The sequence below is a fragment of the Nannobrachium achirus genome, assembly GCF_963921795.1.
Source record: "Nannobrachium achirus genome assembly, chromosome: 11".
In the NCBI taxonomy this organism is placed as follows: Eukaryota; Metazoa; Chordata; class Actinopteri; order Myctophiformes; family Myctophidae; genus Nannobrachium; species Nannobrachium achirus.
Genome location: NC_137820.1, coordinates 50916688 through 50930312, shown reverse-complemented (window position 1 = coordinate 50930312; position 13625 = coordinate 50916688). Strand labels below are relative to the sequence as shown.

The 13625-nt window shown below is 41.5% G+C and overlaps 1 protein-coding gene across 3 annotated transcripts in view; it reads right to left on the bottom strand.

Moving 5' to 3' along the window:
- Positions 1 to 732: 732 nt before the first annotated feature.
- Positions 733 to 13625, bottom strand: part of ripor1 (RHO family interacting cell polarization regulator 1) — an 83462-nt gene continuing 70569 nt past the window's right edge. For all 3 annotated transcript variants that reach the window (XM_080736055.1, XM_080736054.1, XM_080736053.1), the window contains 8 exons: positions 13280 to 13400; positions 11605 to 11740; positions 10320 to 10481; positions 9951 to 10109; positions 8972 to 9168; positions 5715 to 5798; positions 4996 to 5086; positions 733 to 4497 (listed from right to left, as the gene is read on the bottom strand). In XM_080736055.1, coding sequence (XP_080592181.1) covers positions 4400 to 4497; positions 4996 to 5086; positions 5715 to 5798; positions 8972 to 9168; positions 9951 to 10109; positions 10320 to 10481; positions 11605 to 11740; positions 13280 to 13400 — 1048 coding nt within the window. In that variant the 3' untranslated portion in view covers positions 733 to 4399. The remainder of the gene's footprint in view (positions 4498 to 4995; positions 5087 to 5714; positions 5799 to 8971; positions 9169 to 9950; positions 10110 to 10319; positions 10482 to 11604; positions 11741 to 13279; positions 13401 to 13625) is intronic.

Here is a 13625-nt window from a genome sequence, read left to right as displayed (position 1 = left end):
TTTCTGAGATGTAGTGGAGTAGAAGTAAAAGTACTGAAAATAGGAAATACTTCAGCAAAGTAAAAGTACCTAAAAGTGTTATTTAAGTGCAGTACTTGGGGTAGCACTTACAGTACAGATAATTTAAAATAAAACACATTAGTGGATATGTTTTATTCTCTAGCACTTTGATACAACAGCAGAAAGTCAAAAGGCTTAGTTAAAAACTATTTGCTGTATTGTGGGGCAGGAATAGATGTATCTATTTATTTAACCACAGACATATTTACAATATCTATTTGTTGTATTGTATATAGGGCATTCATACAGTATAGGAACACACACACACACTATATATATATATATATATATATATATATATATATATATATATATATATATATATATATATATATATACACTTATTTCTTCCTCTGGGAGGACTTAGCGCCTCTATCTTACTCCTGTCGTTTATCACCCCCACACTGACAGGCATCCATCACTGAACTCTGCGGTGGTGGACAGTCACTTTACCCCTGCGCCATCTGACCTGAGTGACCATCCTTTTTATTTTATATTTCCCACCATCCAGGGTTTCCTTGCTATCATTAAAAAAAAAGTACAGAGAAACCACCATCTTTCAAAAGTTTTTAATTTTGTATACATTGTACATTGTACACAACACCAGGCATGACAACTGCCAGGCAATATATTTATTTAGAAAATAACAAAATCAAGAAATAGAATGTTTTGATTCCAATGCTGCACAATCAACTTTGAACAAAAAAATATACTTTGCAGTGCTTGCCCACTGCTTCACTTTGTCTTTCATTCTTAAATAAAGTATCTCATCTCCCTCTTTGTTTCATAGCATCTCTTCCACTGTCAGACATCGAGGCACTTTCAATTTCATACTGCAAGAAGCTCCATTGATCCAGTCCTAGCAGTAGCTGTCCTACAGAACAGTGGTGAACTGTTCACACATGGGACGTAGTAGCCATTCTAGAAGTTCCCCATTTGAACCACTTGAACCCTAGCCTCCCTATTCTGGGGCAAACATTCAGCAATAATAGCCGATCTACACAACACACTGTGATTGGCTGGTGTATACTAGAGGGAAATACTAGAGGATCTAGTATACTGTATATGCCTGGGGGACTCCTTTCAACTAAGTATATGGGGTTTAAGTGGTTAATTACAGTTGGGCAGGAATAATGTAACAAATCCTTCAAACTAAGAGTGGTTAAACCTTTTAATTGAGATGTGGACCATATTGTACATCGCAACAGCTAATAAAGAGCAGAATTTAATTCATTAATGCTTGCTATAAAACATGGGGCTTCTACAGTGCCTTTACACAGCAAAATCCCTGTGCTCCGAGTGAAGAAATGTACCCTAACCCTCCAGGTCAAATTTTAAACTCTTTAAGAGTTGATTCTGGATTTTGCTGTGTATGTCTACATGACTACAAGGTACAATGATTATAAGCCAGGGCCCAGGGCTTCCAAAAGCATCTCTGTACTGCGTACTACTAAGATCACCTTACTTTCATTGAAATATGGAGCACTATAAGAGATGATAAATATGATAAACATCTCCTTTATTGACTCTGCATTGTTGAAAATGTCAGTTTACGGTGTCCTCCGTTGCTAATGACACGGAAACAGATGATCTTATGGTACCGACTCACAGGAAACATTTTAATGCAGTATAATTATTGGGGAATATTACTTGAGCAGCAAGGTTATTTGACAACTGGATTTTTTTGTCAAAATTGCCATAAAATGTTGGCTGCATGTCATATTATGTTTGTGAAAGTAAGCACTATTGACTTCCCCACAGAGACGATACGAATTTAGCCATTGTGGTTTTAGTAGCAGCCACATTAGCTTCATAGCCTGTTTCTGTTTTGCAGCTCAGCTATTTGCCAAGTCATTTGTTGTTATCCTGCATTGGCTGTTCTTTAGGGATGGGCAACATAGTGCTCACTGTATGACTGGGTTCAATTCACTCTCTGCTCAACCCTCTGAGGTTTGAACATTTTATTATTGAGCAAAATAACCCAAATGTGACCATACCCAAACGGTAGCTAAATGCCTCATTATAATCTTTTAAAAGTAAATTATCTCAGGCCTGAACACTAAAACCCAGCCAAAGTCTATGGTTCCATCCAGTGAGACCGCTTTATCTAGGCCTACTCCACAAAGGCAAACCTTCCACAGGTGTCTGTAACCATACAAATATAACATTGTTAAAATAGCCCCACAGTAGTTATCAAATTGTTATATCATCATATCAGTGGTAAAGTGTCACAGAAAGTGGTATCTTCATCAATTGTCAGCCACAATTTGAATGAGCCGAACTGGTTGACAAACTTGATACAAATGGTGTATGTGTAATAATAAAAAGAGGCATCAGAGCCATAATCATAAAAGAAATTTGTAAATTTACATATTAAGATTGCTGTAAAAATGCAAACAGAATGTATACAATACATTACAATTACATAACATGTACAAATCCAGTGGAGTATAGAAATAATATATTTATATTTCCATAAAGAAAAGTGGCTATGTCATTATAGTAACAGAACAATGGCACTGAATTGCTTAATTTTTTTTTGCATACAAGCCAATGGGACGTTTCATCAGGCAGGAATAACAATCAGATCGCATTAAAAAACATCATAGTCAAAAGCATAAGTAGTAGGTTAGTGAGCTAAATACTTTTAGCTCACTAACCTGGCATTTTAGCTGATATTTTAAAGACCAAGAATTATGAGACAAGGATGTTATTTAACTGTATTGTAAATCACTCTGGATTATGAGCACTGCTAAATGCCTAAATTGTAACCTCATTGATCTTTTGCTTAGACATTGACATCTTAATTTCCTATGCAATATAAGAGCTCATACTTACACATCATCTATCAATGATCTGTCATTACGAATTCAAATATTTGAAATGATCTGACTGTCATTTTGCTTATTTGAAACACCCTGTTGGTTATTGCTCCATCCTAGGTTCATACAAGGAATATCTACAAGGAACAGACAACACCCGGAAGTTGGCACGCCGGGTGGCCACTTTTGGGTGGCGGAAGTGACGAAGTGCTCATAGACGCTAATGTTAATTTTGGGTGGCCAAAGTGTCATGGCGGCGTCCCATGGAGCCTGAAATGACGAAAATGACGTTGGTGTCCGTTCCTTCTTTGATCTTCCTTGGGTTCATAGAGACAGAGACAGGAGGGAGTACATGAAGAGGAGGAAAGGGGAACTCCAGGTAGAAGGATAGTATATTTTATTTTATTTTTGTCCCACTTTAAATGGTTGCAAGGGCTTGATCTTAGAAACTAATCAATGGTTCCATGCATTCACTCTCCAGTCCTGTATGACAGAAAGTTACTGGCCTACTAGCCGGTTCTTGCCACTAGGAGCCAGTATTTGCCACAAGATGGCAGCCACTTACTTTATCAGACACCAATCTGCAATTGTATAGAGAAAAGGAACACAAAACTCCTACTGGATGACACGAGTAAGTCGGTATGCACAGAAAGAAGAACATTTAACTCCTTAAACATTACCTCTCAACAACCATCTTCAACTATCCAGTTACATTGTGATATTCCTTCCACACATTAAGGTGAATGCTTTCTGACTTGAGAAACAGTTTTGGCTTGCGATTATCAATAGCAGACTGATTTATCAGTTAAGATAACCAAAATATAATCCCAATCCTCTCAACTCTACTCGTTCGTGATTGTTGCTAAATAAACTGAGACTCGTGGCAAAAGGTCTTTAGAATATCAGCCATCACAAAATGGTGAAGTCAAGGGGGGTGTTGATACCTTTTTAAAGGTAGAGGAAGCAGTGACATTGTAACTGAAATTAGTTGCCCCTACTAATTATTAATCCTATTTAACGTGAACCCATGCAGTCAAATGACCAAAAGTGCCCTTGTTGCTTAAAATGGGGGGGGGGGGAGCTTTTCCTTCTCCTCTAAATTAATTTATCCCTCTTGTCTCTGATCCATTCGTCAGTTACGCCCTCCATCTTTCCAGATAAGGCAGTTAAAATTCAGAAACCTTCTTTCAAATAGTAGTTACCACATGTCTATATACATAAGTTGATAAGTGTATGCATGTGTATGTGAAGCTTACTGAAATATACCAGTGTTAATCAGAGTATCACAGTCAACGTCTCCTACAGTATCTCCTCTTTGACCCAGCTATTATTGCACCCTCTTTAACAGTGTAAAACATACTTGTGTTTCTGTATGTTACAAATGTTACAATTATGTGTTGTGAGTGTGTAGTTAGTAGTGTGTGTGTGTGTGTGTGTGTGTGTGTGTGTGTGTGTGTGTGTGTGTGTGTGTGTGTGTGTGTGTGTGTGTGTGTGTGTGTGTGTGTGTGTGTGTTATATTAGAAGGCTGTGCTGGCCATGCTGCCAGGAGCAAAGAGTCTTGGTAGTCCATCCTGAGAGGTCTCTACGTGCCTGTGGGCCATCTTCCCCTCTTCACCTATTCAGCACAGTGAATGAATTAACAAATGAATGAATGAATGGGGTAAATAAAATACAAACTAAAAAAAGAATGACAAAATCTTCTCATAATCCCCAAATACATTTGTTGCACAACACGTGCAATAAATGTGCACAACACAATATTCATGTATTGTATCATGTCTGGTAGATATATGGTAGATTTCATGTCAGTCAACTACTGACATTCTTTAGGGTGAATTAATGAATAATTGAATCGATGATTTTAAATTGAGAATTTAAATCACAAAAGGCACGTTTGCCACCACATGGAAAACCATTCATTTAATGAGTGATTTAATAAACAAATGGATGAAAGAAAAAAATATTATAATAATTAATCATAGCAGGATCAACATTGAGCATTGTTTTTCTTCGTAAGCCTACGATATTGTGAATGTTGTAGAATTATATAGACTTTTAACAGAATATTTGGAGTATTTATTGTGCATATCGGACCTATTATTCTTATTCTTACCCAACACTAACAGCGCTTGTTTGGCAGCATCTCGGACCTCCTCCTTGTCTGTTCTGCACAGATATACCAACTGATCAATGCTTTCTTTGGCCTGGAACAAAGTATAGACAGAAGTAGTTATTGTGGGAAATGTACCATAATAAGCCATACGTCATAGCTGCAGTATAAAGTTTGTCAGACAGACCTGAAATATATTTACTAGCAAATCCCTTGGCAGTGTATTCAGTTCTACAACAATCAAAATTGAGTGATTGAATTAATCATGGCATCATTTAAAATTTAGATCATGTTTCATCAACAGTCTCATTGAAACCGATGCAAATGAACTCCTTTGAATAGGATGCCACACCCTCTCAAGTTAATGGTTGGGAAACAATGCAGTTCCTCTAACAACCTGCGCTAGTGTCTCTGAGCTAAGCAGAGAGGGGGTAGAGTTGGTTTAGATACTTTGACTTAATGCAGAAAGCATGGTTGTTGCTTGTGTACATGTAGTCTTGCATAGCCAGACATTTCGCAATGCGAGACTAGTGTGCATGTAACAAAACAAATCCATGAGCTGTAGAGATGCTCTTTTTTCGTTTAACTTTTACTTTGTGTGAATGACAGTCAGTCAGTTACACACACAATAATTCCCCCCACTTTTCCAGTACACACATATCAAGACACAGTGGTAACTGACACACACATGAGTGTTAGAATACAGCATGAGATATTGGTACCTTTAGACAAGCCAGGGCCTTGCATCCACACACTCTGGTCTCCACTGTCTCATTTTCCAACAGCTCCAGACAGCTCACCAAAGCCTGGACAGGGAAAATGTGCATCATGTTGATTCCATTTTATAATCCAGTCTGTTTGTTTTAAGTACACACTGTATCAATGGATACTGGATAGCTTTGTCATCTGTATATGTGTCTTGACTGACCACTGACAAAATTTGGAGATGACTTCATGACTGACATCACCAATACTAAACGGTGCCAAAATCTGATATACCCGCAGTCCCGCATGCTGAAACAGGGACCACCTTTGGAGATGACTGACATCACGTAACACCATACATGGGTATAAATGGGTGAAACATGCCCGAATTTGGAGATGACTGACATCACTGAAACGTCTCAAATACTGCTATCCTACGAGTCGATACTTTCACCTCAGTACACAACACAACCACGGGCAAGGACTAGTATCTAATATTTACAGAATGTCTGTCTGTCCACAGTAGTCTGACGTCATAGTACTGAAGTCACATATTGGCTGGGACACGGAACACCACTGTCGGGCAGAAACCGTGTATCTCCAAGTTTCAAATGTGTAATTTTTTTAGTAAAGCACTGCTTCATCATACAAGGCCATCGCACAAAAGTAGTGAGAACAGACGATCTACAAGCCGTTGTGTGCACGTTGTGTGCACGTTGTGTGCTTGTAGATCGTCTGTTTTCACTAATTTAAATCATTTTAAAAATGATAAATACAAAACAAATGGTTTTGGATATACAAGGTTTCCACCCAACGACGACGATATATGGGTATAGGACACGAAACACCATATATGGGCATAACTGGGTGAAACAGAGCACACATTTCTGACAACACTGATACCGCCGCCTGAACTGCACATGTGTCTCTGCCATGGTAACATACGCATGCTGAAACAAGGCCCAAATTAGGAGATGACTGACATCACTGAGTTTTCCGACATTACTTCTGAGATTCTTACATTCAAATATTGTGCACACCCCCGGGCAAGGGCCTAGTTTGATGTGAATATAGAAAATGTTTGTCCTGTCATAACTTCTTTTGTCATTTACCATAGGGCTCCCACAGGGCACATGATTCCCCCTTCTCAATGTTCTGTTGATGCAGGACAGAACTGTTCAACACGTTGATGGGTCATTGATTGTGAATAGACCAAGGTGTTAAGAGTCCAAAAAGACTGAGGTGTTGGTCATTGTTGATTCTAAATAAACCCCTTACAATGCATTGTCTGGCATGAAACAACATTCTCTTGTGGAAAGGTGTCACAGACCAACAGCGAGTTTAAAAAATAGGGACCCCTGATGTACGCTATTTAAATCTGTTTTCAGCTGATTGCTAACAACTCAGTGAGTGGGTGGAGTCTATGGTCTGGAGCCAGGCTAGTATTGAGAGCATTAGCAACAGTGAGGGGAAATCAGGTTCATTTCAGTGAACGAATCATTTGGTTCACGTTCATGGTAATGATCCGTTCAAACAACTCGTTCACGTTCACTGTTCATAGCGTCCCGAGAAAAACACTATCGCGGGAGCGTTTTTGTTACGTCACAAGTACAGCCCGCCCTCCCGTCCTGTGTGCCAGGGGTTATTAGGGGGAGAAAGCAGGGAGTATAAATGAAAGCGTGAATGACACATTTCAGGGATTTGAACGAATGGTTCACGAGTCTTGCTAATGATTCGATTCTTATGAACAAATCACTCATAAACGACACATCTCTAATTAGCAGTGGGAGATCGGCTTGAGAGGGCACATAACCAGTAAGACTCCCTAATCGGGAGATAAGCGACCGTTGGTCGCTTATCTCCATAAATAGGCCAAAAAGTAGTTTGTGCAAAATCGTCCTGATGGTGGCGCTAGATGGGACAGATGCGTTGTGATTACATGACTGTAGAGATACTGTGTACTGGTGTGCATGATTTTAGGGCAAAATCTGTAGGAGCAGGGTGACTGTAGAGATACTGTGTAGTGGTTTGTGTGATTTTAGGGCAAATTCTGTAGGAGCAGTGTCCAAAAATGTGTTTTTTAAAAATCAGCCAGATGGTGGCGCTAGATGGGACAGATGCATTTTGATGACATGACTGTGTAGTTATGAACAATAGCTAATGTATACAATTGAAAGTGAAAGAGATGACCTTTTTAACATTCCAGCATTTACAAAAGCAGTTTCTGTTAGCTAAAGGGTGGGCATCTGTATTTATGGTTGCTAATATGTGGCTATTGTTCTGAGGTTTCAGCAATGATCACCTGACACTTAAGCATGGAGGCTCATCCTTCCTGGACTCCCTGGTGTGAAGGGGTGTGTGTGTGTGTGTGTGTGTGTGTGTGTGTGTGTGTGTGTGTGTGTGTGTGTGTGTGTGTGTGAGAGAGAGAGAGGACAGTGGCAACATTCCTTGCCACTTGGCAGGTCACACATTATGTTTGAGAGAGAGAGAGAGTGTGTGTGTGTGTGTGTGTGTGTGTGTGTGTGTGTGTGTGTGTGTGTGTGTGACACAGAGAGAGCAGCCCCGTTGGGGTGGTCATTTGGTCATTTTTGCACATTTGGTAATTTTTTACACCTGGGGGTCCCCCAGGGACCTGGGGGTCCCCGAAACTCCGGGGGTCCTTGGAGGTTATAGTTTGGCAGGCAAGGAGTGTGTGTGCAAAATCTGGCATGGATCGGGGCAACGGTTGCAGAGATATGAGCAGGGCAAAAGTGTGACGTGTGACGTGTGACAGAGGGAGTGACGGAGGGAGTGACGGAGGGACAGCCGGTGGAGGTTTGGATAGTGTGCAAGTAACTGCGACCTACGGTCGCAATCAAATCGAAAAAATAAAAATTTCGTGAGTCATGGCGTCGTGGACCCCAGCGAATAGACCCCAGGTTCAACACTTAAAATGGACTTTTCTGCATCTTGCCTGTTGTCAGAGAGCTTTATGCACAAACATAAATCATTAAGTCTGTCAACAATGTCACACAAAACTATAAAGTACTATGGTTTGTCGTTGTGTATGGTGGATATATACCGTATGTCAAGTTTCTTTGCCACCATTGATTGATTGATTGATTGATTGAAGTATCTATTAGAAGTTTTACATAGGAAAAGGTACAGTTTCATGAATGTACAGTTCACCGATACAAGGTCAACTAAAGGGAAACTCAGGTAAGGCAAGGCTTATTTCCATTGAGATCCTTTGATCTCACCACATGTGCACAATTCCCCCCAGTTGCTGTCTCACCCTCTCTCTGTGTCGCGGCTGGTCAGCCAGGCTTCGAAGCAGAGAACTAGCAGATGCAGACACTTTCCCTCGGGGGTCCTTCAGTAACTTGGCCACAGCATGAAGCCCATTCCTCTTCAGGCTGCACTCTGGGGGCCGTCGCAGAGCACGCACCAACACTTCCTGGTCACATGACGAAAGGTTCTGGACCAACCAGACTGTAGGAAGGGAACAGAACGTCATTATGATGAGTCATTATTTGCGGGATAAAAACAACTCAAAATGTTAAAGGAGTAGTTCACCCCCCAAATGATTTTTTTTCTATTGATTACTCACGCCATGGAGACTAGATTTCAATAATATTTTTAGTTTTTTGTCGCATTCCTAAGACAAAAATGTGATAACAATAAATCTACCCCCATTCGTTCCGGATGGGGACCCGTTTCAAAACGGGTCCCCATCCGGAATCAATGAGGGTAAATTTACTTCATGAGGCGCTGATGGCCTGATAGGCTCTAACGCAGTCGTGGGCTGGTTCGATTCCAAAGCCTGACAACCTTTGCTGAGTGTCACTCCCTGTCTCTCTCCCTGTTTCCTGTCACTTACACTGTATTATCCAAATTAAAGCCCAGCCAAAAGATATCCAAGTGTATAGTCCAGAAAGTCCAGACACATTCTTTTCATGAGCTTCATAAACCTAAACATTAACCATTTCTGGTTCAATTCTTGTTTTATAAATCTCAGTTTGTGTTGTATATGGATAGGACCTTTGTCCACTACACCTGTCAATGAGAAGAATGGCAAAGAACTACAATAAAAAATAAATACAAACTTTTTATTGTGGCAATTAACTTTTTTGGCAATTATTTGGGGGCCCACTTGTAATAGCCTCATGGCGTTGGCCCAGTAGGCCTCACACACAGGTTGGGAATCACCGGCTTAGATAGTTTGTTGATGTACTGTATGTGTGTATTAGTTTAACACTGTGTGTAAATCCTACCCTCCTCAGCCAGCTCAGTGACGTGCGTGTCAATCTCACTGACTCCCTCAGCCTCCAGGTAGCTCCAGAACTGGAACACTGTCACCATCACTTCCTCTCTGTTGAGCCCTCGCCGTGGCAACCGTCTCTCCAGCACCCGCTCCACCATACTCAGGAACACTGGAGAACAGACACACACAGGTACATGAGTATGAATAGACGCACGCACGCACGCACACACACAAAAGCACACACACATACTGTGTGCAAAACTGTGCCTGGACTTAACAATTAGCATAATTAATTAAACCACTGCCTCCACATAACTACTAACAATGCCAAACACTTCCAAGTCCCAACCAATGGCCGTGAAAAAAAGGAGAAGCTTACCTGTGTCACTCAAGCTGGCAGTCCTCTCCGGTAGTTTGGTGAGGTAGAGTTGTGCAAGTGTAACCACGAAGGCCTCTGTGGAGACGCTGTACACATTGCCATCCCCGACACACTTCTGCCATAATGACACAGCTCCTTGGCACTGCTCCAGCTGTGGGATGACTGTGACAGAGGAACGGCAGGGATGGAGGATGATGAGAGAGTGAACATGGTAGTGGTGAGAGAGTGCAGAGCAGGCAGAGAGGAGGATTAATGGACAGAGGGAGAGTGTGATGCAAAGAATGAATTCAAAATTAAGAACAGAAAAAGGAATACAAATTGACTTTAGGTTCATATTTAACTTTTGTGACAAAGAAAAATAAACAAATATGTTAATATACCACTTAAACCCTCTAGAACCCACATTTTGCCATCTACACCAAACCTCTTGGAACAAAAATAGCAGATCTACAAGCTCACAATATGTTGCAAACGTGTTTTTATCCCTGTTTTTGGACAATAATTGTTCTCCCCAGAATAGACATGCTGGTGTTCAAGGGGGTAACTCGAGACATCTTGAGTTGTTGAAATGACAGAACCAATTACTAGATACGATTTAGCTCCATGAAAACCTAAGCCCTAACATACACCAGGCTGACAGTAGACCTAAAACACTGAGGTTTCTGAAAGTTGTGGATCTCGTCTGTGTGTCTGCATAATGTAGTCGGATCTCACAGCTGAGGTCAGGAGACTGATTTAAAAAAATGTAGCGATGTTCACCTGTAGTCTACAGTAGAGTTTTTACTTAGGAGTATAATTAGGATACAAGCCAATGAAGAATTACGATACAGCAAATGTATCAAGTTGTTAAGTCATCATGGTATTAAGCTTGACTGGTATCTGTCATTGAGACATGGGCTTACTGTGACAAAATAGTCGAGTTTCTGGCTATAATTATAGGAGTCTCTCTCACATATTTGGGTAAATCTAAATGCGAATTTGTCCTGGTGATACTGTAATGCAAGTGAGGAGATGACCCATCAGTGCAGTGTGGGCATTCTGTCTGATACTTTTTTTTATAATAATCCAAGTCAATGGGGCTATGATCGCACTGAAACCTTACCCAAATTTGGGATCATACATCAAGTCAGAGAATAGAATCATTTCTTAGTTTTTAAGGGATCACTGCCAGTCCCGTTTTGCTCTGACCACTGCTCTGCTTTGAATGTATGCATGCATTGGGTGAACAGACAGGCAAGACAGATAGACACAGACAGAATAGGGACAAGGCCGATGGCTACCATACCTTCGTCAGGCTGTGTGACCTGTTGGAGTCCTTCCTTGGTGATTCGCCGTATGATCTCCAGTACTCTTGCCTCTCGCAGCAGTCTGTCCAGAGCGTACATTTCTCCACAACGCAGAGGGCCAAAGGTACCCAGACACTACAGGTACAACACATCAAAGGTTTTTCAAAAGTTCTTTATGTATCCAGATGAATAAAGCTATTTAACACCAGTAACACTCCCTAATCGGGAGATAAGCGACCGTAGGTCACTTATCTCCACAAATAGGGCAAAAATGTGTTTTGCCAAAATCTTCCTGATCCATGTTGATGACATGAGTGTAGACATACTGTGTAGTGATTTTCGTGATTTTAGGGCAAAATCTGTAGGAGCAGTGTCCAAAAATGTGTTTTTAAAAATCGGCCTGGAGGTGGCGCTATATGGGAGAGATTCATGTTGATGGGATGAGTGTAGACATACTGTGTACCGATTTGCGTGATTTTAGGGCAAAATTTGTAGAAGCAGTGTCCAAAAATGTGTTTTGCAAGAATCGGCCTCATGGTGGCGCTAGAAGAGGGCCATGTGAGAAATGAGGGGTGGGGTGTCCGCGCCGGCAAGGCGGACGAATAGGTACCGGCCCCGGCTGTCCCGGTCGCTCCTAGCCGGAGTTACGGCATTTTATGTGAGCTGCAGTGTAGGGGGTCCTCCACTGGGGGCGCCACCACTTTTGCATCCGTTCTGGAGCACCAGGAGTGGGTGGTCCCCGGGAATTCCCCATGAGCAGCCCCGTGGGGGTGGTCATTTGGTCAGTTTAGCACATTTGGTAATTTTTTACATCTGGGGGTCCCCCAGGGACCTGGGGGTCCCTGGAGCTCCGGGGGTCCTTGGAGGTTGTAGTTTGGCAGGTAAGGAACGTGTGTGCAAAATTTGGCATGGATCGGGGCAACGGTTGCGGAGATATAAGCAGGGCAAGAGTGTGACGTGTGAGGTGTGACAGACAGACTGACGGACTGACACTTTGTGCAGGGTTTGATAGTAAATGCGACCTACGGTCGCAAAAACACGATTATACACCAGTAAGACTCCCTAAACGGGAGATAAGCGACCGTAGGTCGCTTATCTCCACAAATAGGGCAAAAATTTGTTTTTCCAAAATCTTCCTGATCCATGTTGATGACATGAGTGTAGACATGCTGTGTAGTGATTTTCGTGATTTTAGGGCAAAATCTGTATACATTATGCGTTATTTATTCAGTTTTTTTACAACAAAACATGTGTACCAAAAACATCTAGACCTTATACCCAAAGATATTCATGTTTTTAATAAATGTTTGTACCCGTAATTGCCGGACTATAAGCCGCGGCTTTTCCCCCATGTTTTGAACCTTGCGGCTTATACAACGGTGCGGCTTATATAGAGGTTTTTACAGCTAACGGACAGTTAGTTCGTTTTACAATGGTCTTTAACAAGGATTTATATATAGATTTTTACAGCTAACGGCCACCAGGGGTGCTCTAGAGGGAAGCAGGAAGGACACCTGCGGCTTATAGTCAGGTGCGGCTTATATATGTAAACATTAGTTTTTGTTCTAAATTTAGCTGGTGCGGCTTATATTCAGGTGCGGCTTATAGTCCAGCAATTACGGTATGTAGGTATTGGTAAATTACTTTCACATTGTGTTAACTCTCAAGACTCACCAGTAGTTGAGAACTGCAGTTCTTGAGGTGAACCACCAGGGCGCAGTCTAGAGCAGTCCAGCCAGTGGTGAGAGGGGAGGTGATGGAGGTGGGCGTGTCCCAGCCCCTTTCCCTTTGAGCACTGGATAAAAAGGGTCGTCAGTTAATAATAATGTAATATAATACATTACTTATTAGATGAGGGTTTTGGTCATATATTTAACAATCCTTCAGGTGCACACTGGACTCACCAGCCCAATGCAGGCATACACATGCCTTAATGTGCGCTCTTAGTGTGCTAGTGCATGTGCTCTTTCTGTTGCAAGGCAAGGTACCACCACTAGGTGGCATCAAATGATCACATTAG